General features: G+C 52.1%; 2 protein-coding genes and 1 non-coding gene across 7 annotated transcripts in view; 1 reads left to right on the plus strand and 2 right to left on the minus strand.

The window, feature by feature from the left end:
* TRAF7 (TNF receptor associated factor 7) overlaps nucleotides 1-14,641 on the minus strand; it is a 36,171-nt gene extending 21,530 nt beyond the window's left edge. The window contains exons 1-2 of one of the 4 annotated variants that reach the window (XM_075058277.1): nucleotides 14,525-14,641; nucleotides 142-260 (exon numbers count right to left, since the gene is read on the minus strand). In XM_075058277.1, coding sequence (XP_074914378.1) covers nucleotides 142-222 — 81 coding nt within the window. In that variant the 5' untranslated portion in view covers nucleotides 223-260; nucleotides 14,525-14,641. Of the gene's footprint in view, nucleotides 1-141; nucleotides 261-10,953; nucleotides 11,103-14,524 lie in introns of those variants that run through there. The other 3 variants (XM_075058278.1, XM_075058279.1, XM_075058281.1) reach the window with 3 other exon arrangements.
* Nucleotides 14,642-15,099: 458 nt separating this feature from the next.
* LOC142045464 (small nucleolar RNA SNORD60) lies at nucleotides 15,100-15,190 on the plus strand. Its single transcript, XR_012654608.1, has one exon. It is a non-coding gene; the product is annotated as a small nucleolar RNA SNORD60 (small nucleolar RNA).
* Nucleotides 15,191-16,530: 1,340 nt separating this feature from the next.
* The window catches only part of RAB26 (RAB26, member RAS oncogene family), a 33,841-nt gene continuing 24,835 nt past the window's right edge, over nucleotides 16,531-25,536 (minus strand). The window contains exons 3-10 of one of the 2 annotated variants that reach the window (XM_075058950.1): nucleotides 24,599-24,640; nucleotides 23,641-23,707; nucleotides 23,192-23,244; nucleotides 20,560-20,625; nucleotides 20,337-20,393; nucleotides 19,809-19,885; nucleotides 19,410-19,520; nucleotides 16,531-19,307 (exon numbers count right to left, since the gene is read on the minus strand). In XM_075058950.1, the coding sequence (XP_074915051.1) occupies nucleotides 19,418-19,520; nucleotides 19,809-19,885; nucleotides 20,337-20,393; nucleotides 20,560-20,625; nucleotides 23,192-23,244; nucleotides 23,641-23,707; nucleotides 24,599-24,640 (465 nt within the window). In that variant the 3' untranslated portion in view covers nucleotides 16,531-19,307; nucleotides 19,410-19,417. Of the gene's footprint in view, nucleotides 19,521-19,808; nucleotides 19,886-20,336; nucleotides 20,394-20,559; nucleotides 20,626-23,191; nucleotides 23,245-23,640; nucleotides 23,708-24,598; nucleotides 24,641-25,536 lie in introns of both variants that reach the window. The other variant, XM_075058949.1, reaches the window with a different exon arrangement.

Genomic DNA, 25,536 nt, shown 5'->3' on the forward strand with positions numbered 1-25,536 from the left:
TTTTATCTGTGGATATTGTGATTTTTAAGAGGCAAGAAAATACTATATTTTCAACAGGCATCTTTTTTTTCTCAAAAGAAAGGATGAGAACATAAGAAGCAGCCCTAGCCCCTATTCTCTGCCAACACCACCAAGCCTTACCCCGTTAGTGTTTTCAGAAGTAGTGATGTTTGTTGTGCCACTGGAGAAACGATTGTAGCGAGCGTTCTTGTTTGAGCTCATAATCTAGGCCAGCATTTGTTAGTCATGGGAAGTTTGCTCTGTGGAAGAAGACAGACAGAAAGAGAATTAGGTTCATTGTATGTATTTTCCTGGGCTCAGAGAACACTCTCCTGTGGCATTAAGTCCAAGTATTTACCTAAACTCACATAAACCTGGATTTTCAGAAGTAAGTGGCAAAGACAAAGTCGGATTCCTTCAAATCATTCCTGGATGAGTGCTCAGCGCTTTCTAAAAATACGACTATCTTTTAAAGCAACTTCTTAATCACCCAAATACTGGAATACCCATAATCATTAGCTGCTTTTACAAGTATACAACTGTTTAACAGCAGATGAGACTTCTCAGGAGACTACTCTAAGTCAGCATCCCACTGGCCATTATACACATCAGTCTTTTCAAAACAAGAGTATGTACCAGTTGTGACTGACAGTCCCAGCAGAGAAGAAGGCTCTGTATCTGGTCCTCCCTCCCTCCCCGGTCTGAGTGTAGTTCAGAAAGCAGGTTGTCTGCGGCTTCCCAAAACACTTTGCACAGAGCAGTGATTAGTAAGCAGGGTCCTACAAGGGAGTCCCCTCCACAAGACACAGCAATGGTGAAGACAGAACAGACTGTACCATGGCAGGCACAAGGGATTTCGGCTGAGGCACCAGACACAAGCATGAGGGCAGAAAAGGCCTCTGGGTGTAAAGCTATACCAGTAAAACCCTTATCCCATTAACTGTGAGGCTCAAGCTGAGCTGGCCTGGACTCCAGAGCCCAGGGAGCCTGTTCACTCGCAGCTTTGCGGCTCAGACCACCTTCTGAGTACACGATAGAAACATCCCATTCAGTCACCCGGGGCTTTGCTTTAGCACAAGGGGTTATGACTGCCTTCCTCTCCCCTGGACCTACCCACTGCCAGATGAAGGAAGAGGTGCCCTGGAAGCTCAGCAGCCCCACATCCTCGTCAGCTGGGGTGGCAGAAAGGGACCCCTCCAAAGGAGCCCCTTTCCTGGGCAGGCTGTGCAGCACTTTCTGGCACTTCCAGCCAAGGAAACCAAAGCCTAATCTTCCCTGCACCCCCAGAACTTAAGGCTGCCTCATACTCAAAAGCGTGATGAGCGCAGGCCTCGTCCTGTTCTTGTGATGAACTCAGCGGGGGTTTGCTATTTAATTCAAAAGCCCTGGGCTGTACTGCTGAACACAAAAGCCACCGCTAGATCTTAGCAGAAAGCAAAAATCCCATGTTTGATTTAGCTGTATTTGCATTAAAGGAGTTCTTTCAAGCAAGGTCTGAGCTATGAGGTCAAGGAAACCATGAAAGAAACCTTACTTCAAGGAACATGTTTGTGATTCTGGATCTCACTCCCAGTTTCTGCTCAGAAACAACCAGCAAAGTCTGGATCATCACCCAGAAAGAGAAACCCTCTCTCCTCAGAAGTCAGCAGAGGGGCTCATTTCTCTTCCTCCATTGTTTACACAGTTTTTTACTAGGTTCAAGTTTGCAAAGTCAAGTATTACACAATAATAATCTGCAGAAACACATGGAGTTTGCTTTCTTTAACCTCTGTTGAAACCTGATGCTGGCACAAAATTATGCTGTTGTCCCAGCAAATCTGATGACACTCTCAAAGTGTCCTTCGGAGCCAGAGTATGCATAGGAAGGAGCTGCACCTCCTCTCTGCTGTCATGCAGAGATGCTTCTGGCTTGAGCAGAAGTTTCTCTCGAAGAAGGCAAGGGATCAGCAGGGCACATGAGCCCTCCTACCCAGTTGCCCCTTCATCCTTGCAGCTGAAAGGTACTGCTTGCACTCGCAGGCTGTCCCAGCCTGCCCAAGGAGGCAGGGACCCTTGTTCCAGCAATAAGCTGCTTAGGAAGGATCCTGATTAAAAGACCCCTTTCTGTCCAAGGTATAGTTAAGTCTTGGTACTCTCACTGCCAGCAGCAGAGTCCAAAAGCTAAACCAACAGACCAGACATCTGCAGTGAGGACAGACAGGCCAAAAATGGTTTACTAAGACATAACCAAAATCTTTTTTTGCAGGACAAGAGCCAACCACCAGCGAAGGGCGCCTCGGAAGAAACACCCCGCAGATGCCTGCAATCGGCCAACACAGAGCTCCTGGTCCCTGCTGAGACAGCAGCACTCCGGCCAGGCTTTCACGCTCCTGCTGCTCACATTTCCAACTTTAGGTGAAACGTCTTGGATATTTCTAGCAATTGGTTTTCTCTTATCCGAGGGTGACAAGTCCTAAATCTCCAAGCTCTTATAAAGGAGACCACTGTGATTGCTCCACTTTACAGAAAGGGAAACTGAGGCTCAAAGAGAGACATGATCACCCAAGGTAGCTGTGACCTGGGACTTGCCCAGGGCCTCCTTAGTCCCAGCCCAAGAGCCCCAGGGCAAGGCTGCCTGCACACAGGCCGTGTCCTGCACTCACATTTTAAACACTGCAAAGGCAACGTTCAAGCTGTCCTCAGCCACGCCTGACACAGCACTTCATGTTGCTCTCTGCAGTTCTTTATCAGACAACTGTCAGGCAGCCAGATTACAGCAGCAGCACAGTCCAGGGAATCACTACTCAGGTCTAAACTCTCAGAAAAAGCTACGGTCTAAAACAAAAAAACCCAAAACCCCAACAAAAAACCAAACAAACAGAAAGCCCAAAACCAAACCCAAGACCATCTTAAAAACAGGGATCTGGATAATGTTTTCCGCACATTTGAAAGCACTGTCCTGGCTGTTTGCAAATGCCAGATCCCTTAGGAGATGCTAAGCAGAGTTGCTGGAGTTGTCTCAAGAACAGCAGGAATGAAGCAGTGTTGTGCTGCTGCATCATGGAGACCTGCCGAGTTTAAAGCTGGGTTCCAGCAAGCGAGCAGTTTGGCATTGGCCATCAGGATCCTTTTATTCCTTTCAGTGATTACTTACAGCACAGATAGCAGAAGGCACAGGGAGGGTGGGTGGTGGGGAAGAGGGCAGACAAAGCTTTTGGGTAACACATTGGCCATGGCCCCACAAGATCTGAACCCCACTCAGCCTCCCACCCTCTTGCAACCTTGGGCAAGCCACTGGAGCTTTCTGCTTCCTCCCTGCACAAGTGTCTTTAGTTTACCTCTGCTGCACAGCGTATCTGGACTACAAAGCCTGAAGATGAAAGAATCTTTGGATATTTGTGCAGCATCTAGCACAAAAAGGTCTCCACCTCAGCTGGGGCCTCCAGATGATGCAGTGCTCATAAATAATGTGAAGCAAGTACTTCCATGAGCAATGACACAAACTGCCACATGTCCTGGGATTTCATGCCTGAAGGTTGCATTGTCTCTTGTCTAATAACATGCATGTATCGCTAAAGTTCCCCTCCTCTATAGGTTCCCTATGTCTAACAATACAGCTAAGCTCACCAATCTCTCCTCTGGAGAAGGGATTCAGCACCCTCCTCCTCCCACATTAGGGTGGAAATAGAGGGACTCACTTTTCAGGGCTATGAATTCATGATTCCTTCTTTAGAGAACCTCAGCAGCATCTACACGAACACCCTCTATCCCGCACTACTCACAAGACAAGAGCAGGGATATGCTCCCACCTCACCAGCCATGACAGCATTAAGGGAACCTCGCATATCAAATATTCCTACTGGGTTTCAAGGCAAACAATCACTCCCAGATGGAAAGAGAGGAAGCCCATCCTTATGGAGGATTGCAGGCTGTCTGGAGACTCAGACAGAAGCTTCATCCCTTCTCATTTTCAGGGTATGTATTGCCTTCAAACATAACAGATGGAGACTCAAGAAAGCAATGGGAAAACAGGAAAAACCAAGAATGAGGACAACTAACAGTTTGAGTAGTTTTGTAATATCATTAAACATAGGATCAGATGTGCAACAAACAGTGACATACAGGCACTTGAGCTGCTGCAATCAGTGAGTTATGGCCTGTCAGCCAAAGATGAGTATGACCCTTTAAATAACTGCCTTTGAAACTTCTGTGCAGGCTAGGAGGTGTCCGCCGTGGTGCGGCTCTCGGGGTAACCCAGCAGGCAACAGAACTGCTTACTGCTGAGAGGTGTTAAGGAGGCACATCTCCAGTTTCTCCCTGTCCCAAAGCCCCATTGAAAGGGATGCAAAATGCGTTCCAACTTCAACAGATCTTGGATAAATCCAAGCGAGGAAGGGAACACAGGCTGGAACACAGGGATTTTCCCCTCATTGTTTATAAGCAAGTCCTGCGCTCTGCAACTTGGCTGAGCAACCTACCTGCAAGCAGCAGCAGGGAGCCTGCTTTGTGTCTTCTCTGAACAGAAACCAGAGGAATGCAAGCAATGGAAAAAATGTTGAGTAGAATATCAGCCAGGCTGCAGAACACCAGCCACCACATGAATATCTGATTTCAGCCCAAATCTCTGCAACCACCATATATAGGAAACATTTCAACAGAGCAGACACCTCTCTAGAGCACTGTCTGACAGCTCCTTCACATTTCAGTCTTCCAGGAGGTACTGAGAAAGGCCTTTTCCAACTGATCTCAAAAGTTAAAAGGAGGCAGAAAAGAGCTGGTGATGTTGACATTAATACCAGCTTCCTACAGCACTTGCAAAAATCTCCACCAGATCTCTGAACCTTGGCTTAGCATCTGTGCGCCCAGACTGCAGGCAGAGCTGCTCAGCCTGTGGGGTCTGAGCAGAACCGCATCCTGAGGAGATACAGACTACAACACAGTGAAAGTATCAAATATTTTATGTTACAAAACACACGCGCTCTGTGACCTAGAAGGAAGGAAAACCAAAATCACAGAATCCTTTGGGCTGCTAAGTCCTTCTCACAGGACCAAATACAAAAGGGCTCCAGAAATCCCCTGAGCATCTTCAGCAGCTCTGCAGAGCAGCAGGTCAGAAGCCCTCACGCTGGAAACATTCTCCCAATTTTCTGGCCCAGGACTCTACAGGGTCAGGTTATGATTTACAGCCAAATGAGTTGCAGAGGCACCCTGACACCTGCAGTGAAAGGACAGGCTCTGTTTGCTCTGAAAAGACAAGAACTGTTGAAAGAACTTGTGTGTCCTGGCAGCACAACAGCATGGGGCTGCCCTCTAAACCGCAGAGGCATGCGTGGACCCATGTGTCTGGAGATCAGCTTGGGAACCCAGCCTGTAATCCAGACTCTCCTTGCCTGGAGTTGATTTTTTTATTTTTTTAACATGCAACTTTAGTGTCTTTGACAGTAAAAAAAGAGGGGAAAAAATCCACCCTGGAAAAAGGAAGCTGTGGGGACCCGCTATTCGCTAAATCACACAGCTGATAGTAACCAGATGCAAGGGAGGGGAAGGGCTAGGTTTCAGCATTTGCACACCACAGGGATCAACTCAAGCTTTTAAGACTCAGCGAGAAGAAAAGCCTTAAAATTCCTACTTTAGTACTCCAGGCAAGGAAAAACCCTACCACCAGTAGTTGCAGAGAGAGCTGGGGAAAGCAGTTCTCCTCCCCGCTGCAGAAGCCAACAGGATCAGCAATGGAGCGGTTTTCTGCCAGCTGTTTCACGCTGCTGCCAACCCCATCACTGCACCTCAAAGCAGGGAGGGGAATCACCTCCGGGACCAGTGGCCCAGCTAATCCTGTGGCTGTGCTGAAGAGTTTGCCCACAAGATGGGTCTGGTGGGACTGGCATGGGTACCTCAAGGGTCTCTGCTCCTCTCAACCCCCAGAGCACATCCCCCCCCCCCCCAGCTTTTCTCAACACTCAGCAAAAGGTCCTTACAACCAACCTCAAGATCAAGGCCAAGGCTTTGAGGGGGGACATGGCAAGAGGAGAAGGGATAGCAGAGTATCCAGTCCTTCACAAACATCACGTAACCTGCTTGGTCCCAGTTAGGAGCCAGTTCCTAATGCAGGAACCACACCATTGCAGGCACAATGGCACTGCTGCAGTTTGTACTCCGGCTGCTCTCCGGGACAAGACACGGACACGGCACTGGATCCCACAGGTGAAACGTGGCACTGCTGGGGAGCGGCTGGCAGATGCAATGCCCCATGCTGCACAGTGTCTCTTTGCCAAGAAACCCGCAAGCATCTCCACCTTACGCAATCAACAGCCCATAAAACTCAGCGACATGTCCTACATCTGCTTTGTTCTTCTTTTTTGCCTCGCTCAGTTCATTGAAGCCATCTCTAACATTATTCACCCCTGAGAAAACTGCTGGGCTGGTGAAATCATACACAGCAGGAATGTTTGCTGGAGAGCAAAGCCAATGTGTGCAGCTGGCCTCATGAGAAAGGCAGGCATGGGGTTATCCTGCTCTGGCTGGGAACAGCCTGTGGGTGACATGAATTTCCTTATTTCGCAGCCTGGGTATTTACAGCATAAGATGCAAGCTTCTGTTCCTCTTACAACACCGCAGCCAGAACGAGAAGGGTTACACATCCTTGAGAGTATTGGCACATCACCGGGGAAATACTCTTACAAAAGCTAAAATGCACCGTGCTGCTCCAACAGCCCAGCTTAACAGGACAATGGCAAGGCAAGCAGATGCCAAGAGCAGGGGCTGTGGGTTTGTGGACTACACCCCCCTTCTCAGCTGTATCACAAGCTCTCACACATCCAGGGCTCTTCTGGGGGAGGTAACAGGGCTAGTAAATAAATCCAGCCCAGTTTGGGCAGGCTCTGTCCACCTTGTCCTTCTGCAGTACCAAGGTGTTGCCCACACAGAATTCTCAATGGCCCACAGAACCTGCAAGGGAATGCCTCAGATCAAAGCATAAATGAGACAAGATTCATAAGCTCAAATGCCAACTCTTCTACAGAGACAACCACAGGACAGTCACGCTGGCTTTCTTGGTCAGTGTCTCTGGTGGAAATAGCACTTACAAGCGCTCATGAACTGCATTAACAGGGCTTAAAGAACATGCTGACAAAGACTATCAGCATCTAGTCTGACTTGTAAAACACGGGCCATAAGAATGTGCATGAGCTACAGCAGATCACAGAGACAGATGTCACCAGACAAGAACCAGAGGGTGGACCTGAATGGTCACTCCTCAGGTTAGAGGAGACTACGCAAGGGTACCCCCAAGAACCACTGCCGAATAAGCTTTTTCAAGGTCATAGGTGAAGATGTTGAATAAAGAGTGAGCAGTGAAATCACCAAGTTGGCAGATGACACTAAGCTCTTTTGAGTAGTCAAATACCATGTTGACAGTAAGGAACTCAAGAACCTCACAAAACTGAGGAGACAAAAAGGTTGCAGATGAGCTTTTATGGAGATAAACGTCAAGCGATGCATCTAGGGAAAAATAATGAAAGAGGCCTATGCGATGCTCAGATCTGACCTGGCAGCTACAACTCAGGAAAGAGAAGCTGGAGTCTCTGTGGTCAGCTAGCTGCAATTCTCAGCCTAGAAGACAGCAGCAGACAAACAGGCAAACGAAATGCTGAGCAGCATCACAAAAGCTGTGGAAAACAATCACGAGGATGTCATTTGGGTGCTACATAAAACGATATATTTATCTCCTGAGCGCTGTAGCAGTTCTGGTCTTTGCTTCGGAAGAAGGCCACAGTGTAGTTAGAGAAACTTCAGGGAATGATATTAAAATGATCAATGGGATGTAGTCCCTAATCCAGCTACTCTGAGTGGTAGGAAAATGAGAGGCAAATGGATGGTAGAAAGTGGTCAGGTTCATGTCCTCTGCATTAACAGCATCCATTTTTGTAACTGCTGAAGACAGAACTGGGGCTAGGCAGAGCAACTCTTTGATCCAGTAGGGCATTTCTTACACTCTTAGGGTGACCCCTCTAAGGCCAGGCACGTATACTGAGATGTGCAGTCAGCGCTAGAACATAAAACGTGAACAGAAGTTCAGCCTTACTGACAGAGGATGGCACTTCCATCTGGTGGGTCTTTGGTTCTGTGGAACAGAAAGACGCTTTTTATTGTTTACAAGTTCTTGCATTGCTCTTAAAAGTCATACAAACTTTTCTGAGCTACTTAAAGTGAGACCATAATTGTACTGAGCTGTCATCAATAAAAATAAAAGTGACATTTTTAATTGCTGCTACTTTTACCAGCGCTTCAATTGACTGCAGAGCTGAGGGAGCACATTCAACAGCTGTTTGAACACTGTCATTCCTTTGTGCAAATGCAGTTCAGAAAGGGAAATCATTTTGTGTTAGGTGCTTTTCCTAAAGGGTAATGAGTCCTTGGGATAGAAAAACTTTTTGCAATACTTCATGTTAAAACCTGAAGCAGTAACTTTCAAATGTGCCTGTAACTGGATCAAAAGTGATTGCTCTGGTGGAACAAAGCATCTCATTTTTCCCCAAAACCTAAAATCAAGTTAGAAGTTAGAAAAGAGGACAATGTTCAATACTGTTTCCATGACACAAAAGCTACGCTTGAAGCTTTACTTCCATTTTAGGAAACCTGGAAGCATCCACCTACTACACCATTTTTCTTATGCATAAGGCCACAGACCAGGATTCAGTAGTGCCTGACCCCTGCAACTGAGATTGGCTTGTCTTGGCTCAGTACCTACGTGGTTGCTGCTGGGGTGGCCAGGCTGGCAGAAACAGATAAGCTCAGAGCTCTTCCACACAAGGGCCTTAATCAAAAGGTGCTTTAAAAGTTGGCCCTAACATTACAGTGCTGCATGCTGTTCCTTTCACAGCTTGTGATCTTTCCCACATCCTCACTCAAAGAATAGACCCATTCAGGGATCTTCACATTATTAAATTGTGGAATTGTTTAAGAAAAAAGAAAAAAAAAACATCCAAGGCCCCAAACCAACAATGTCCTACCCCTCCAAGACAAAATCTCAGCCCTGTTGCTGTTTCTTGAGATGGAATGGCCATCTCCTTTGTTCAAGGCAGGTGATGATCTCAAGATATCACACTTCAAAAGCTATGAATAGTCACCTACACAAATCTCACCAGAACTGGTGCTAACTGGTACTCCTCAGCCTTGCTTGACAGAGAGAACAAGCAGCTGCCGAGACCCCACGGGGTCCTGTGGGCTAGGTGAGGCTCTGCTGCTGGTTTACCTGCTGCAAACTGGCCTACAGGAATCCAGTAGATAGATGGGCTTGCAACCCATTTAAAAAAAACTCTAAGACATGCCAGGTCAGCAGCAAAACCTGGGTTATGGAGAGATTCAGCCCCTGTCCTGGCAGGACAGTATATGAGGAAACAAAGCCTCTGCTTGGAGGGCTTCAGTCTTGGTTGATCAGCTCAGGAGCAGCACGAGCTCACACAGAAAACCCCTGTACAAACAGATCCTGAATTCCCTTGCGCACCTCTCGCCTCTGCCCCGCGCGGTGCTGACATGAGCACTTCAGCAAGGCTGTGACAGAGAGACTTGCCCATGAAAACCAGAAACTAATCCATCCTAGTCCCACCCTTGGCTGGTAATTTACCAAAGTTCAAAAGCCACCTCTCAGCCGGCCTGGGAAAGGAGTTAAACACCAATAAATGCACTAAGGGACACAGTTTTTAGCAGATGCTGCACCCCATGTCCCCCAGCGAAGCCAGAGAACGCTTGTCTCATCTGCTGCATTTTCCTTTCCTGAAGCCACCCTGCTAGACCCAAGGCAATCAAAGTTTCTTCTTTATTTCATTTCTCAATTGCTGTGCAGTCATTGAGGGCTTTTCAAACTGCTTTGCCTTACAGGTGGCTACACTCCTCTGGAAAGGTTTAACCACTCCTATGACATTATGGGATTCTTACAGATTAAAGTCATAAGAAACCTGAGCCCATAATCTTTACTCAAAATGCACAAAGTATCACTTCATCCCCTATTCCCCCTCAACACCCTCCAAAGCTTTGAAACTTGATGATGTGCTCTTGCTTGCCCTCTGGGTGCAATTAGACCACTTTAAAGATCCATCTAAAATGCATCGGCTCCTTCACAAAAAAAAAAAAAAAAAATCCAGTAAATTTCTGTCACCTGCTCTTTTTGTTTTTTTTACAGTTTCCTTGGACTTTGCCACTGAGAACAAGCAGGAGAACACAACATAAGACAGCTACGCTCACTGCTAGGGAGTGTCAACCAGCGACTGAGAAAGGGAGAAAATTGTAGTGCTTTCCAGGTAGCATGTGAGCTGGGCAAAACACAATCAAACTAACGATGTCCTCCCCTTTGATAAAAAAGCACCAAATCCTTGATTCCAGAAGAAATCAGTGGATATGGACACTTCCGCTATGGCAAATCTACCGATAACTTTCACACAGAAGCACCATTCAGTGTCCCACAACCACCTAACACCACGCTAGGAAAACTGTATTCAAGTTACTCCCCCAATGTACTATTAGCAGCTGTACTGTAGCCACGATGACTTAGGATGCACGGAAAAGGCAGTGAGAGATACTGCCTCTTCTCACAAACTTGGCTTCTTTGCTCACAACTTTCCTTAAAGAATATCAAGGATTTCCCGATTCTGAAACCGCCACAAACAACCTCAGAAAACACTTGCTGGGTTGCCGCACAGTCAAGTGTTACACATCCTTCCAAAGGTCACTCAGAAGGATCATAAAATCAGCATAATACAGCTCCAGCTCGTTGGACAGGCAACAGGTACCCACTTCTAAACTGGCATTGGATTTCAGATACCTCCTGCTTCTTCACCAAGATCTAGACACAGGCATGAAACAGTTCCTCTCTCACTACTGTCCGCGACCACTAAAGCACAGCAGCCTCCCAGAGAACACTGCCGACACAGCCCTGACATCCAGCTCCCAGGCAAACGCTTTACCTTGGAGGAAACTCACCATCGTCCGCCCAAGCTGGCACGGAGCAGCGAAGCCCAGCAAGACGCGACCATGACCAAGTTCCTACTCTGTGGGCAGGCTTTTCCTCGGTCAAAATGTCGCTTCCGCTATCTGTGTGCGTGTATGTGTGTATCGCTCTTAAGTGATGTAAACAGAAAGGCATGCAGAGCAGTGGGCGATATGTAAATTCAGCTGGAAAATCCCACAGCTCAGCCAATCTCCACACTGTGCTGCCTCGCAGCTTTGCCCTGGCTGCTCTGAGACTGAAGAGGTTTGGTCTAGTGCAGAAAAAACGACCAATGTTAGCACACACAGATTTACTCCTCTGATCAGAGAAATCTCCAGGGACAGGAAAGTCCATCACTCACTTTAAAGAGAGTTTGAGTTTCTCAGCTTCTTTAGATAGTTCCCAAACTATTCATAGTACTGAATAACAAGCAGCCTAACAAACAGCAACACAGTCTTTGCTTGTAGAGACAATCCAGAGAAATCTAGTTAACTAAGAATCACCACAAAAAGGCAGAGCTGGTGAGCAGGGTTTGCCTGAAAGATGGGCACTGACAGTGGGGGACTTGTAATGCCAGGACACCCACCCCACAAAGGACAACAATGTGCTCCCACAGCTGAGGCTCTCCCAGGAGCAGGCACTGCACAGAGAGCTTTCACCCCACTCCAGCCCCCAATACACCTCCTGCAGTTTTTACACCTCATTAAAAGCAGCAAGGTAACTCTGCTGAAGCTCTGAACTCAGGCTGCGCTTAAAGGCAGAGCGGGAGCAGTCTGTAAATGGGTAAGTCAGGGTGTCATTGCCCTGGACTCCTGAGGAAGTTGCTGAGCCTGAAAGAAGGGTGACACGTACCCTTGTGAGCAACCACCAGCTTCCTCCCTTGCCCCAGACAGCCACTACGTCCCCCAACCCAACCCATGGGCAAGGGGACATGCCAGCATATGCCTCATCACGCCCACGGCAAAGGAGTACAGCCAGGGAAGGGAAGATGCGGGGCATAAAAATTTTAAGAGTTCTGACAGACTGAACTTGTCCGCATAATCTGAGTATTGAGTTAGTAAACCCAGGAAGGATTTTCTCTCAAATGCCTTTCTCCTGGCACAGCTGAGATAACCCGAGGGGCAGGAATGATCACGCTTCAGAAAGTGCCACATTCATGGCTAGCAGGGGCTAGGAAGGTCCCGCAGAACAGGCAAACGCTCAGCCCACAAGGTAACTAACTGCTGAATACCAGCTGAAGCTGCAAAACACTCAGCACTGCTCAGGACCAACCCCGGCTGATGTACAGCCACTTCTGTGGCAGCTCACAGCAGGGCAGAGCAGGCACTAGCACCATTACACTGTGCTCGGCAACTTCCCAGAGCCCGCGGGCCTCCCTGCAGCTCCAGCAGTGGGGTTGTGTTTGTGAAGCCCCAGGAAGGGAACAGTTCACTGCAAAAGAGTTTCAGCCAGGGGACACAAACTTACCTGTGGTGCTTCACGAGTGGCTTAAGGGCATCTAAGGCTGCACTGCCACAGGAACGGGCAGTTGCGGGCCCAGCCCCACCACTCTCACACTGCAGAGTAGCTGGTATCACCATGTGATCCCTCGGGTCAGGGAACCAAACTGCCTGAAAGCCATGGATTTGGGGTTTTTTCCCTGGGTTCAGTCAACTTTGTGAAAATTCATGTTTGGGTGTTACCAGTGAAGGCACCTGCATTCCCGACTGAATGTTCTGGTCACTCCAGTTTGGCTTAGGTTTCCCACTGCCACTCAGTAAAATTTAACCTCCCTCATTGTGAAACATTCCTTTCTGCAGGGCAGTTTCACCTGCAAGCGATCTGCTGCTGCACACTGCAGCAAACCAAACAGCAAAGCTGGAGCTTTCTGTATTGCCATGGATGGATTTACCCTGTCCCTTCTCAGCCTTACTTGAGACCAGCAGTGCCCAGGGTGGGGGACCCCAGGACTTGGAGGGGGACCCAGCAGACTGCAGACAGTTCCCTGTTCCTACAGTTTCCTGCACGACGCTTGGGAAATCCCCAAGCTCTTCGACCTTCTGCTCCCCTGGTGTGCAATGAGGACAGCACTGTCTGTTCTCTCGCTCCTTGTCAATGGTGATGGCCAGCTCTCTGGACTCGTGGTTTGTAGCCATCTGTACAGTACTTGACACAAGGCAGCCCAGTTTTTGGTGGTACACTGGGTTATCTTCACCACAATGCACTTTCTGTGAACTACCTCCCCTCCTTGCACAGCTACCAGGGAGCCATGTAAAGGCTGTCATGGAAGTGGTTGACTTTCTCACACCACTTTCCCTCAGCAAGGGTTTTCTAGAACCGTTCCTCACTCAGCCCTTTCCCTGCAAACCCAACAAATGTTGTTGTGGCTGTCAGCGCGAGTCAGTGACAGACAAATGCTTGAAGGCAAAACACAACAGCTCTTTAACGGGAACACTAACTGCTTAGGACAGACTGAAAAGAATACATCACTGGGGTGAAAAGGCACATGGAGGCAAAATTAAAGTGCTGGGATTGAAACAAAATGTTTGGCAACATTGCCAAAGTTGAAAAAATAACTGCTCCGCCAGAATTCTTCACAATACAGTTACCCCCCAGGGGGTACAATAGCCTGGATCTGGCTTGCTACGTACATATCAAACCTGCCTAACTTATGTACCAGCTTTTTTCTCACCCTCATCAGTCCCCAGCAGAGCCTGTCTGAGCTGTTATCTCTGATACCAACAGAGCTCAAAAGCAAGCTTAACTGAAAGAAGGTCCTCACTTCTGGCTTTCATGCAACACAACAGGATCATCAGGTCACAGTCACGGATCAAACAGGAGAAAAGTGTTTGACAGCAAGCCTGTCAGAAGAACACCAGCTGTGAACTGGCAGTAGAATAAGGCAGAACTAAACAACATGTTTGAAATGAGAAGACGATAGCGCAATTTCACTGCCTGCTCTGAGATCTGCAATTGTCTTGGGGCAGTTACAGAGATCTACCACCAAATATCCTATATTGCGTAAGTTGTGAAACCAAAGCACAAGGAAATGAGGTTACCAGGAGATCAAGAGAGAACCATCAGCAACACGTGCCCCACATAGGACAAGTCATGGCGCAGAAAAAGACAAAACAAAGCAAGCCCCGCGATGACATATGTCAAACAGCAAAGGGAAGGCAGCCGGGGCAAAGAAAGCAAGACGTGGCCAGGATTCACCGAGGACCCAACAGCACAGGAGGTGATACACGAGCTCCTCTGTGCACCTGAAAAAAAACCACGCCGGCACCCGCACAGAGTTTAAAAACCGACAAACAAACGGCCCAAGGGAAGGGAACGAGGCGGCAGCGCTGCCGGGCGGGCGGCAGCCCCCCGGAGCCGCCCCGAGCAGTCCTGCAGCTCCCGGGGGAGCTGCCGCAGGCACTTCCCCAGAGCGGGGCCACCCCACCCGGGCCGCCGCGTAGCCCAGCGCCCCCGGCCCTCACCGTCCCCACCGCCCGGCCCGGCCCTTCCCCTCACAGAGCTCCCTCAGCCCCGGGCCCGGCCGGCTCCCCTCAGCCGGGGGCTCCGGCCCAGCCCCGCTCGTACCTGGCAGCAACAGCGGCGGCGGCGGCCGGAGCGCCGGTGCCCGGCCCCGGCACATCGCGACCCCGGGCCTGCTCCCCGCTCGCCTAGCGGGTCCGCTGCCGCCCGGGCCGGAAGCCCTACGCCCGTCGCTCCTCGGGACTTGTAGTCCGGCGCGTCCGCCTTCCGCCCGTTGCTCGCCGCGCCTCCGTGACGTTCGGACTACAATTCCCAGCAGCCCACGCGGCCGAGCGCTGATTAGCGCTTTCCCAGTCACTCTATGTTACAACCACTGTTGCTACTGGCTTGGCCCGGCCTCCTCCAGGGTCCAATCAGACGACGGCAGACCACCGCCTCGGGCCACGCTGCGCCGCGCGGCGCCATTGGAGCGAGGAAAGGCGGCGACCAATGAGCGTTGAGAGAGGCGGGAGAGCGATCACGCCAACGGCTCGCGATTGGCTTGCCCGCAGGCAGTCTGACCAATAGCGACGTGGGGGCAGCTATAAAATCGGCAGCGGAGGAACGTGCTCCCTTTTCGAGCCGGGAGGTGAGTGGGGGTGGGCTGCGCGGCCGGTAACCGGGCGGCGGTAACGGGGGCGGGCCGGTGATGATCTCTATCTACCTTTCTGACACCTCGTCTGAGGGCGGCGGGCGTCCGCAGCCCCTGCTGACGATCCGCGACTGAGGCCCGAGAGAGCCCCGGTGGGGCCGGGCCCGGCGGGTCGGGGCGGCCTGCTCTTAACCGCGTCGCCTTCTCTCCTCAGGGCTCGGCGGGAACCGGATCGCACCGGTGTGAACAGGATCGTGGCGGCCTGAAGGGCGGTGAGGCGGGGGCGATGAACGGAGGACGTTCCTGGGGGTCTAGGGCGGTGCGGGTCGGGTACCGGCACCCTCCGTGCCCGAGCGGCGGGTGGCCGCCGGGTAGCCCTGCCTGCTGGGAGGCTGCCTGGCCCGCAGGGCGGGCTGCTCCCCCCGCTCCGAGATGGTTAAACGCGGTATCGCTTGTTGCTAACGGACTAGGCCGGTATGGGGTGGTGAGCCACAGGCAGGGTGAGCTTATCCCCACCGCCCGTAAGCTGCATCCGAAAGCTGGAGGGAAAGCACGAGTGGGTCTCAGGCGGGTGAAAGTGGGGCTGGAGTAACCACTTTGTGCCTTGGCATAGCTGCTATTCAAGGGATAGTGTAGGCTGCAGGCTCTGGAGCGGAGCAAGTGATGCAGTTCTGAGTATGGCTAAAAAATGCGCTCTTTATGGGCTGCTGTATCAAATGGGGAAGCTGCTGTTTCTCATGCTGTGCAACTTGTGAGCCAGGGCAGTTTTTAAAGTGCAGAGAAGCAGCTGCAGAACTGGCTGAAGCATAGGAATCAAAAGTCATTGACTTCTACTCTACCACATGGGGTAGCTTAAGGTAAACATCATGGCAGGTGGTGGGTGCAGTAGTGTGGGTAATGGAAAGGATTCACAGTCTGAACTCCAGTGCTAGATCACATAGACACAATTTAAATCTGGGACTCCTTGATGCTAACTCACTTTTTGGAACATAAGTTGCTCGGGTAATGTTCTTTCCCCAGCCTCAAATCAAATGCAGCCTTGTAATTCTTGAATTGTTTGCTGCTGTATCTCCACTTTGGCTTCTGTATTAGGCCAATTTTATAGCTTACAGATTTAATAAAGTTTTCAAAAGATTTGTTTTGCTTCTGTTCTTTACCAATCCCATGGGTGGCATGTAAAACCACAAACCAACTTTAAACTGCATTTGAGCACCCAGCAGACCATCTCTGCCATTACTGTTCACTTATGGGGAACCAGAGCATCTTCAAAGATGTGCTGCAGCTCAGCTTAGCCCAGTTCCCTTTAATTTTTTTGCTGGGTGCATTGGAGGGCCTGAACCCATGCTGGTAATGGAAGGATCTGGATGGGCTCAAGAATGAGCTGAACTATTTGAATGATTAAACAGTGCAGGTGTGTATGTTAGACAATAAAAATAGCATTGTAGCCACAAAGATTATTAAAAAAAATTTATTAACAGGAATGAAACAAAAGCTGTAAACAAGAGCCAGCAAAAATGAGAAGTTGCATGTAATGCTGAGTCCTCTGGCTTGTTTGAATGCACCGAACAATTCTTCATCGCTTGGTGGCAGTAAAGGCCCGTGTGAGAAGATGCCAAAGAACAGTCTGAGGAAGAGCTTTAGGGCAAGGTCAATGTGCAGGCTTTGGGAGACCAGTCACATAGAGGGAACCTGTGACTGGGAGAGATGGGGACTGAGTCTGCCTTAAAGTTTAGGTCCAATATACCACAAATGCAGTTGTGATGTCTCTGCTGTGGTAGAATTGGCTCCCAACAGGCATATTTAAAGTATTCCAAAGGGTCACATTTACATCGTATTTAAATTAGCTTTGGGCCCCCACTGAAGGAGTAAGTTCAGAGTTGCCAGCTTTTTCTTCAAGACAGCAAGGTGCAAGGCTTTACTGCCCTGTGAGGGAGAGGGAAGGCAGCAACCTGATGGGAGCATTAAGAATACTGCTGCTTATTTTTGCCTTTAGGGGGAGACTCCCTATAGCTTCTGGGGTGATGTGACCATGCAGTGACTAGCACATCAGGACAGGGGCTGCTGCTGCACTGCTAAGGTCAGGCTGAGAAAACACAGAGCCAAAATCAGACCTGGGCACAGACTGGGTATTGGAGCTGCCTGACTGCTGGGCTGGCCCTTCCCTGCACAGCTGGGATACCAGATTACTGGTACATAGCAAGCTCAGGACTCAAGGAAATCCCAGTCCCTTTTTTTCCTTAATCTCAGCCAACAAGTGTGTGCTACACAGCCCAGAATGAGAATGGAGGTGGCTCTAAGGTAAGCAGCTTCATGTAGGACATACTGGTCAAGTAGCAGCCACGGGAACACAGCGAAGCTCACCAAAGCAGCATGAAACTGAGTTTTACAGATTCCTGTGCACTTCTTGACGGTGCCTGAGCAACTTTCAGAGCCTTCCCTGTGTTCTGTTGCTACTTGCGAACAAGTCTTAAGAGAGCACCTGTAGCAGGCATTGCTGCCTTCTAGAGTGGGTAGAGGTGAAGAGAGTTGTTCCAGTTATTTCAGAGAAAGTCTCGGTTGAGGGATAGATGGCTGCTGCTCTGGTGGGAGCAGCTCTGCCAGTGCTGGCCGTCCCCCTGGATCTGTGGGGAGCAAGCATTGCAGCTGGGGCGGGATATGGTGAGGGGGGCCCTGACTGCCATTCTCCCACAGCCCCTGCTTGCTGCTGCCAGCGGAGCTCACCTGCCTGCTCCTGCAGTGCTGGCACTGGCAGCAGGGGTCTGCTCTAGGCTGTGCGCTGCAAATATTCCTGCAGGAACAGTTTTTCAGTAAATAATTTAAATAAAATTTAAATCAGGCAGTTGAAAGACTTGTTTCTCCCTAAAAAGCTATTTAGGAAAGAATGCTCTGTTTGCAGTAGGTTTATTTTAGGATCCTTTTTCATACTGTTATTGTGCAGAACCCACTTTAAGCAGTAGCTGCTCATTTTACTGTAGCTCTGAGGAGTCCCTGCCTGTCTGAATCACACACGGTAGCTGCAGAGGGTCTTTGTGCACGTCAGGAATGCAGTGCTGGAGCTAACACCCCGAGCAAAACAAGGGGCAGGGGCATCTGAACCAACTGCTGAGAGAGCTCGTGCTTGGCTGGAGAGTGAAGGATGTGTTATTTTATTTTAAGTGGTCCATGTAGGGCAGCACGAGGAGGTTCAGTGTGGTGGGCACCTCTTGTTGTGCATGTGGAATTTTCAAAGAAAACTGCCACAGGCCAAACACTTCATCCAAATTCAAATCTGTACTTAGAAGTGCAGCTTTAAAAAAAAAAAAAAGCCAAATGCCTGACACAGACCAAAAGGATGAGGAGTCCATTGAAGAGAGCTGGCAGGAGAGTCTGAAACCTGTAAAATCAATGCCTACAGCATTTCCCCCAGCTTTCTTCAGTTAAAAGAAAGAGCTGTCCCAAGAGAACTTTGAAGATACCAAAGCATTGTTGCAGTCTAAAAACGCTATCACGCTTACATGAAGGTATTTAGAATAAGCTGCAATACATTAGATTTCTTCTCAATTAAAGTACTCGAAATGGCAGAAGTAAGAGAATCAAAGCCTTTACCGAACAGATAGACATTCAGGAAATCTCTGTACAACAGATAGGTTAGCAGGAGCTTACTCAAACAGACAGCTAAGCTCTTGTCTTCTGCAGGGAAGAGGAGAAACCTTCATCGAGGAGGTGTGTTAAACCACATGAAAGATGGACAGACATAAGTAAGCAACTACAAAAAATGGTTGCCTTGAAAACAAGTCTTTCTGGTGTGCCCCAGGCCAGGGCTCTGAACAGCTGAATTCCAGTGAATTCCAGGGAAAGAAAAGGGAATTTGGGACTTTTTCCTACCCAGATGTTTGGTGTGGAGAAGGCATTCGTTCCCCTTAGTCACACCATAATTGTTACTAACATTAAAGAAGCCTCGTGATGCTCCTGGCTGCTGCTGAATGGGTAGAGACAGTCGGGTCTACCGACTGCCCCGGCCCTGGAAGGAGCGACGGTGAGACCCCAGCCCACCCCAGTCCCTTCCCGACCGCCCACCTCCCACCTGCATGGGGACGAGCGGCTGCGAGCCAGGCAGGAGCGACCGGCGAGGGAAGCCGGAGGGCTCGCAGCGCCGATGGATGCGATGGGGGCTTGGAGAGCAGCGCCTGGCACGTGGCTGCAGCACGGCCAGCGTCCGCCCCATCTGAGCGAGCTTGTTCTGCTGCTGCTGCTTCCGTTCCCCATGTCTCAGCTCACCTTTTAGGCAGATACAGACACGACAGACAGACATGCACACATTGTCCACGAGGAGAGAGCGCGGCGCACAAACACTTGGCATGAGTCTCTGTACAAACGCACCGAGCGCATTAGGACCTGCAGCAGCTTGAGCCTCTCACTTCCTTCTTCACGTAGTCGTGGAGCTTGAATTTGGGCTCATTGGGCAGCTTCATGGACCTGTGCTTCAGTTCTCTGCGGGAAGGGGAAAAAATGTTACTTTACTTTTCTGCCTATGCTGCCTGCTTCTAAGCTGCCTGGCCCAGCTCAGTTGAACACGACTCAGTCTAGATGGTTTGCTGAAGCTCCCCCTGATGAGACATTTCATCTCTCATGCGAGACGGCAAGTACTTGCCAGCACAAGAGCTGAAGGTGGGAGCCCAGGGAATGAAAAGGTGGGTGACAGTGCCGGCCTTTATCTCAAAGACTGCTGTCCCCCCCGTGGGAGAGGTGCCCAGCACGGCCGCCACACCAGTCACTTACTTTGCAATGGCTGTGAACGCTAATTCAACATTGAGGCCACTTTTTGCGCTGGTCTCCATAAAGGGCACTCCGTACTCCTGCGGGACAAGACACACTGGCGTCACAAACATCACTCGGGGGGTTCCCGGGGGCTCCCGGCTCGTGCCGAGCCCCGGCCGACATTGGTGCCTGCGGCAGGAGCTCACACCCCGCGCTGGGAGAGGAGCTCTGCCGCGGTGGGCAGGAGAAGCTGAGCGAGGGTTCACAGCTCAGGCGTTTCTTACGCAACTTTGGAAATAATAATTTTTGAGGACAAAGAGGCAAAAAACATTAGTGGAAGCTTCAAGGAAGGAGAGCAGTTGAGGAGGAAGAGGAGAGCAAGACAAGGGAAGAAAAGCAAAGTGCTCCCAGACCTATTTTGGGTCAGACTGGTCTCCAGTTCACCATTTCACTGGTGTACATCACCAGGTACATGCTGGCACACTTGCACATCCCCAGTCAGAGCATATAACAACTGACTTGGCTGCAGCAGACGGACACCTCACATACCTTGGCTAATTTTTCTCCATCTTCCCTTTTCACCACTCTGTCCTGGGCTGAATCCACCTGCCGACAGTAACGGCAAAGAGCAAATTGGGATGATTTGGAAGGTCACCAGCAGGCAACCCCTATGTCCCCTTATGACCTCCTAGGCTCCTCTGCCCGTGGCTGCAGCGTGGCCCCATCACGGGAGGAAGAGGAGGCTCTGGCGAAGCTGTGGGGCCAGGCTCACCTTGTTTCCCAGTAACATCAGGACCACATCTTGCTGTGCGTATTCATGAATCTCTGTCAGCCAAGCCTGGAGAGAGACAGCCAGAGAGAGGGGTTAGCAACAGCTCTGGGAGGAGGAGGAGGAGGAGGAAGGATGGGGGGCTGCCCTGGTCCTGGGCACCAGGCATCCTCTGTGGGAAACGCTGCCGTCCCTGAGCAACGCCAGGTGGGCATTACGTGGACACAGAAAGGAGGTGGCTGGGGGTTAGATGCAAACCAAAAAGCCCAGCTCAAACTCGGCTGTACAAGGTGGGAGCCGCAGGCAGGGAGCAGCCGGTCCCACAGGTCCCCTGCGGTTCAGCAGCACCCTGGGGAGAGGAGCCGCCTCTTCCCCTGCGGTTCGGCAGGAGAAGCCAGCCAGCAGCCAGCGACTTGGCCCTGTGGATGAGCGGGCGCCCTGGGGTGCCACCAAGCCCCGGGGGACCTGCTTTGCCGAGCAAGCCCGGCACCCCACTTTGGCTGCTGACCGAGCCCCAGTTTTCAAGGACAAGAGCAGCCTTTCAACCCTGCTGCCTACTCCATCTGACCACAGGTGCTTGTAGGACTTTAACCCAAATTCCCCCTCGGATGGGACATTAAGACTAAACCTCTTTTCGGAGGATAAGGCTGAGGGTTTGCTCCGGGACGTGCCCCATGCCCGTGTCCTGCATGTGCTGCCCTCGTGCCAAGCACACTCGTCCCGGCAGGCAGCTGAACCTGCTTCCCCAAGCCGTGGGGTGGCTTCCCTGCCCTCTAATCCAGCCTAATCTAATCAAACCTGCCCTAATTCCCTGTAATCCCTGACCCTGCGGTGCGAGCAGCCGCTTGCTGCCTGCCAGGTGGGCAGCACTGCTGCAGCCCTTGCCCCAGCTCCGAGCACCGACGCTGGGCTCGCAGCAAGCGCCGGGCGATCCCCGCTCCACCGCTGCTCCTTGCCCAGCAGCATCCCGCATCAGCACCCAGCCAGCCAGGGAAGCAAGGGGTGATTCAGGATTAGAGCCTGTCACTGATTTTACACGGGAGCCCAACACGTGTGGATGCAGCCCTGGGAGCCCATCACACCCCGGCTGGGCTCAGGACACTCGGCTCCATGGATGTGTTGGTCCAAGGGACACTCGGTCACTGCTGATAACCCTCCTCGGGCTCCCTTCTGGCACCGCTCCCCCTCCATCCCTCCTTCCAGCACCTCGCAATCGCCCCTGGGTGCTCGTTCCTCCCCGCCGGGGCTGCGTGTGCCCCATGGACATCCCTCCCGCAGCCGTCCCTCCCGTGTCCCCGTGGGGCCAGGGGAGCTGATGCTGCAGATGGGGCCGTGTTACCCAGCAGCGTGAAACCTCCAGGCGATTTTCTGTCTTGTTGCAGGATCACAACCTCAGTGCAGACCCACAGCCTGGTTAACGACCAGCGCTCACTCTCCATTACGCCCGGCAACAGATGCCTCTCCTCAAGCCATCCAGCTCCTCGGGCTGGAAAACGCCACCGCTGACCAGTCCCAGCTTGCGGGAAGCATTCCCGGTGCTGGTGACGTGGGAACAGGGTGGCAGGATGTGTCCCGTCCCCCACCACAGGGCTGCAGGCACGGGGGGGGGGGGGGGGGGTGCAGGCGCAGGGCTGCCAACAGAAGGATGCTCTGGAGCAGGGATAGCTCCAGGCACTTGGGACCAGGCAGTCAGGGGGTCCAGGGTGGTGCAGGACCCCCTGGGAGCTGGTGTGGTGGATCACGGCTCCTCACACGCAGCCCCGGGGTGTTAATGCTGCACGGCACCTCCTGTGCTATCGAACAGGGTGTTTTTGCAGGCACGCAGCCTGCTCGCCGCAGACGCACACAGTGTACTCTGTGTCCAGGACATGAGCAATTACATCCTATTCCTTCAGGGCTAATTGCTCCCCGGGCTCATGGCACGCTCTGCGGGTGCTGGTGTAGGTGGCCCCCAGCAGCCGCACGGGTCTGGCAGGGCAAGGGGAGGGGATGCCAGGGCCAGCGATGTGCCCACGGTCAGCATTTTCTCTCCCCCCCTCTGCCAGATTTAACAGAGCCCTCTGCTCCCACACTGCTCCCCAGCACCCCTGAAGCACCCGCACGGGGAGGGGGGCTGGGTCTGCGGGGAGGGGGCAGACTCGGGCAGCACAAGGGACCCCCGCAAAAGCCGTCAGGAAGGGCAGGTCTGCTGGGGGTGAGGAGCGTGCGGCAGGATGCGACCCTCTCCCCTGCCTGGGTTTGGCACTAAGGCGGGTGGGGGCAACCCGAAGGTGCGGAGGGGAACGAGGGAGCACCTCGCTCGGTAAAGCTGCCCGTGTTCATCTACCGGAGCAAGTTCTCCAGCCGGTGCTGTAATTACACACAGCATTAATTTGCCGGTGAAGTGAATCCATCACCCCTTTTATTTGCTATGAAAAGGAAAACCTTCTCTGCCTGTCCTCCGGTGTCCTTGTAGGCAGACCCGCCGTCAGACAGGCGCTCGGCATTAACCACAGCCCTTCTGGAAATGATCGCGGTTCACATCTCCGACACATCTCCTGCAGCACGTATCCCCTCCCCGGTGCCAACCCGCAACCGCGACCCGGCCCATCGCACACGAGGGACAGGCAGGAGGGGTCCGGGGGTGCTGCCATACCTGGATGTTGTCGAACGACGCTTTGTTGGTGACATCGTAGAGTAGGAGCAGGGCTGCGGAGAGAGGGACGGCGCGTTAGTGCCGGTGCCGTGGTGCCGGGCAGGAGCGCGGCCAAGCAGAGCCCACGGCTCAGAGCTCGATCCGCAGCGTTCCCCGAGGCAGCGCACCCCCCGCTGCGGGTCACGCCTGGGGATGCGGCATCAAAGCACTGCTGAGGTCCCTGCTCTAAAATAGAAAGCAACATGCTTAAATCCACCCCAGGCAACACCTTGGACTCCTGGTGTTTGCACCTCGGCACGCAGAGGCTCCTCCATCCTTGGCGGCTGCTTCTTACAGGGAAAACGCTCCGGTGATTCCCGACTCATCTGGCCTGGAGTCACGGCTCGGGCCCCCGAAGAGCCGGAGGGAGGGGGGGGTCCCCCACGGGAAGCGGAGGTGGCCGTGCTTACCGTGGGCATCCCGGTAGTAGGCGTGGGTGACGCTGCGGAAGCGCTCCTGTCCGGCCGTATCCCAGATCTGGAAGGCAGATGGGAGCAGAGGGGTCAGCCACGACCCGCCGCCGCGTGGGCTGAGGGACCCGCCTAGCGCCAAAACCAACCCCAAACCAAACGGCACGGTGCACCCCCAGGGAGCTTCTTCAGCCTTTTGCTTCTAGGGACAGTAATAGGAAAAATAGTAAGTGCAATAAATATTGAAGCAGCACCTCCCCGCTTCTCAGCACACGGAGACGATGGTGTGTGGCAAAGGGCTCCCGACATGTCCCTTAATCGGAAAATCCATCTAGCAGATGGATGCGTGGGGACCTGCTAATTTAATTTATCAGTTTTTAATGCAGCAATACATTTGCAGAGTGCCACACTGCTGTCGGGGGAAGATCAGTGCTAATGTCGTTATTGAGCTCCTGGCACAGGGGTCAGAGAAACAGTTGGGTCTCGGGGGGCCGGAGCAGCTCTATCTGGGGGGGGAAAGAAATCTCCTGCATGTCCCACAGGCTGGATGCAGGCTGAGCCAGGGGACACGCATCCCTTTGGAGGATCTCGGTCCCTCTCACCATACTCCAGGTCTTCCAAAGCAGGAGCTGCCTGGAAACACCGGGCAAACCCCACAGGCACTGCTCCGGTCTCACCGGCTCTGGCCACAGTCACCGAGCGACAAGGAGGCAGGTGGGCTGGGGTGGGGGTGACCACAGCCAGAACAGCCCCCAGGCTCGAGCAGGCTCCCACCGAGGGGATAGAGCAGCCAAAAGGACTCGTAAGGCTGCCCCGGGGCGGGAGACGTGACGGCAAAGGATGGGGATGGAGATGGGGGACCCGCTTCTGGGGGGCTCCTCTGCCGAGGGGCTTTGCCCAGCCCCAAACACCCAGGGGGGGACACAAGGGGGCTGCTACCAGGGCCACGGGGACATACCTGCAGCTTCACCTTCACCCCATCCACCGTCAGCACCTTATTCTGAAAGAGAAGAGAAAGGGTGGTGAGGGGCAAGCGCAGATGCAGGACGTCGAGGACCCCGGGGAGACACGCGCACCCCAGACCCCCATCCCAGGCGACGTTTCCCCCCGAACCCTCAGGCTGATCTCCTCTCCCCGCTTTTTAAACTTGCATACATTGGTCCCAGCGCCTGTTGGAGCCATTTGCACCGTGGCCCAGCCAGAAGATCACTCCCTGCGTCTGCTGCAAGCTACATCTATTTGGATACTTAAATCCTCGCGTCTGCGAGGCTGATTTAGTGCAGTGTGCGGCTCAGGCTAGAAGACCTCTGGCAATAAATTAATGAGCACCAGCATCTCATCTTAATAGCCTTCAAAAGACACAGCCAACTACTCCATATTCAGGCAGCAACTTAAAAATAACTCCTCTTCCTGTGGTTTGTACTCATTTTTCTCCCAGTGAGCACCGGTTTCTCTCTCAGGTTTGGGGTTTTTTTTCCTGTTTTGCTTCTTTTTAGCAGGAAAGGTGGGAAGGAGGAGGAGAGGGGACAGTGCCCCTCCACGCTGCCCTGCAGGATTTTCCCCAAAGCCAACAGGAAACTTTTTGTGACTGCCTGGAGCACGGACCGGCAGAGCCGGGAGCAGTGCTGGGTGTGGGGAGAGCCCATCGGTGCCCCTCTGGGCAGCTGTGCCGGCCAGCGAGGACAGCGGACGGATGCTGGCCGTGTCCCGGTGAACTGCACCAGGCTCTCCAAACATTTGTCAAACACAGTCCTAAAGATCCAGCGGTCCCAGGGGAAGAAGCAGAGAAGAGATTAATTTGCCTGCTAGATCCACAGAAATTAGCACGCTAATCGGTAGGACGTGATGAAAACACAGCCCGGGAACAGTGCGCCGGCAGGACAGGGCAGCCGTTCG

Source organism: Buteo buteo, chromosome 27, assembly GCF_964188355.1.
Source record: "Buteo buteo chromosome 27, bButBut1.hap1.1, whole genome shotgun sequence".
In the NCBI taxonomy this organism is placed as follows: Eukaryota; Metazoa; Chordata; class Aves; order Accipitriformes; family Accipitridae; genus Buteo; species Buteo buteo.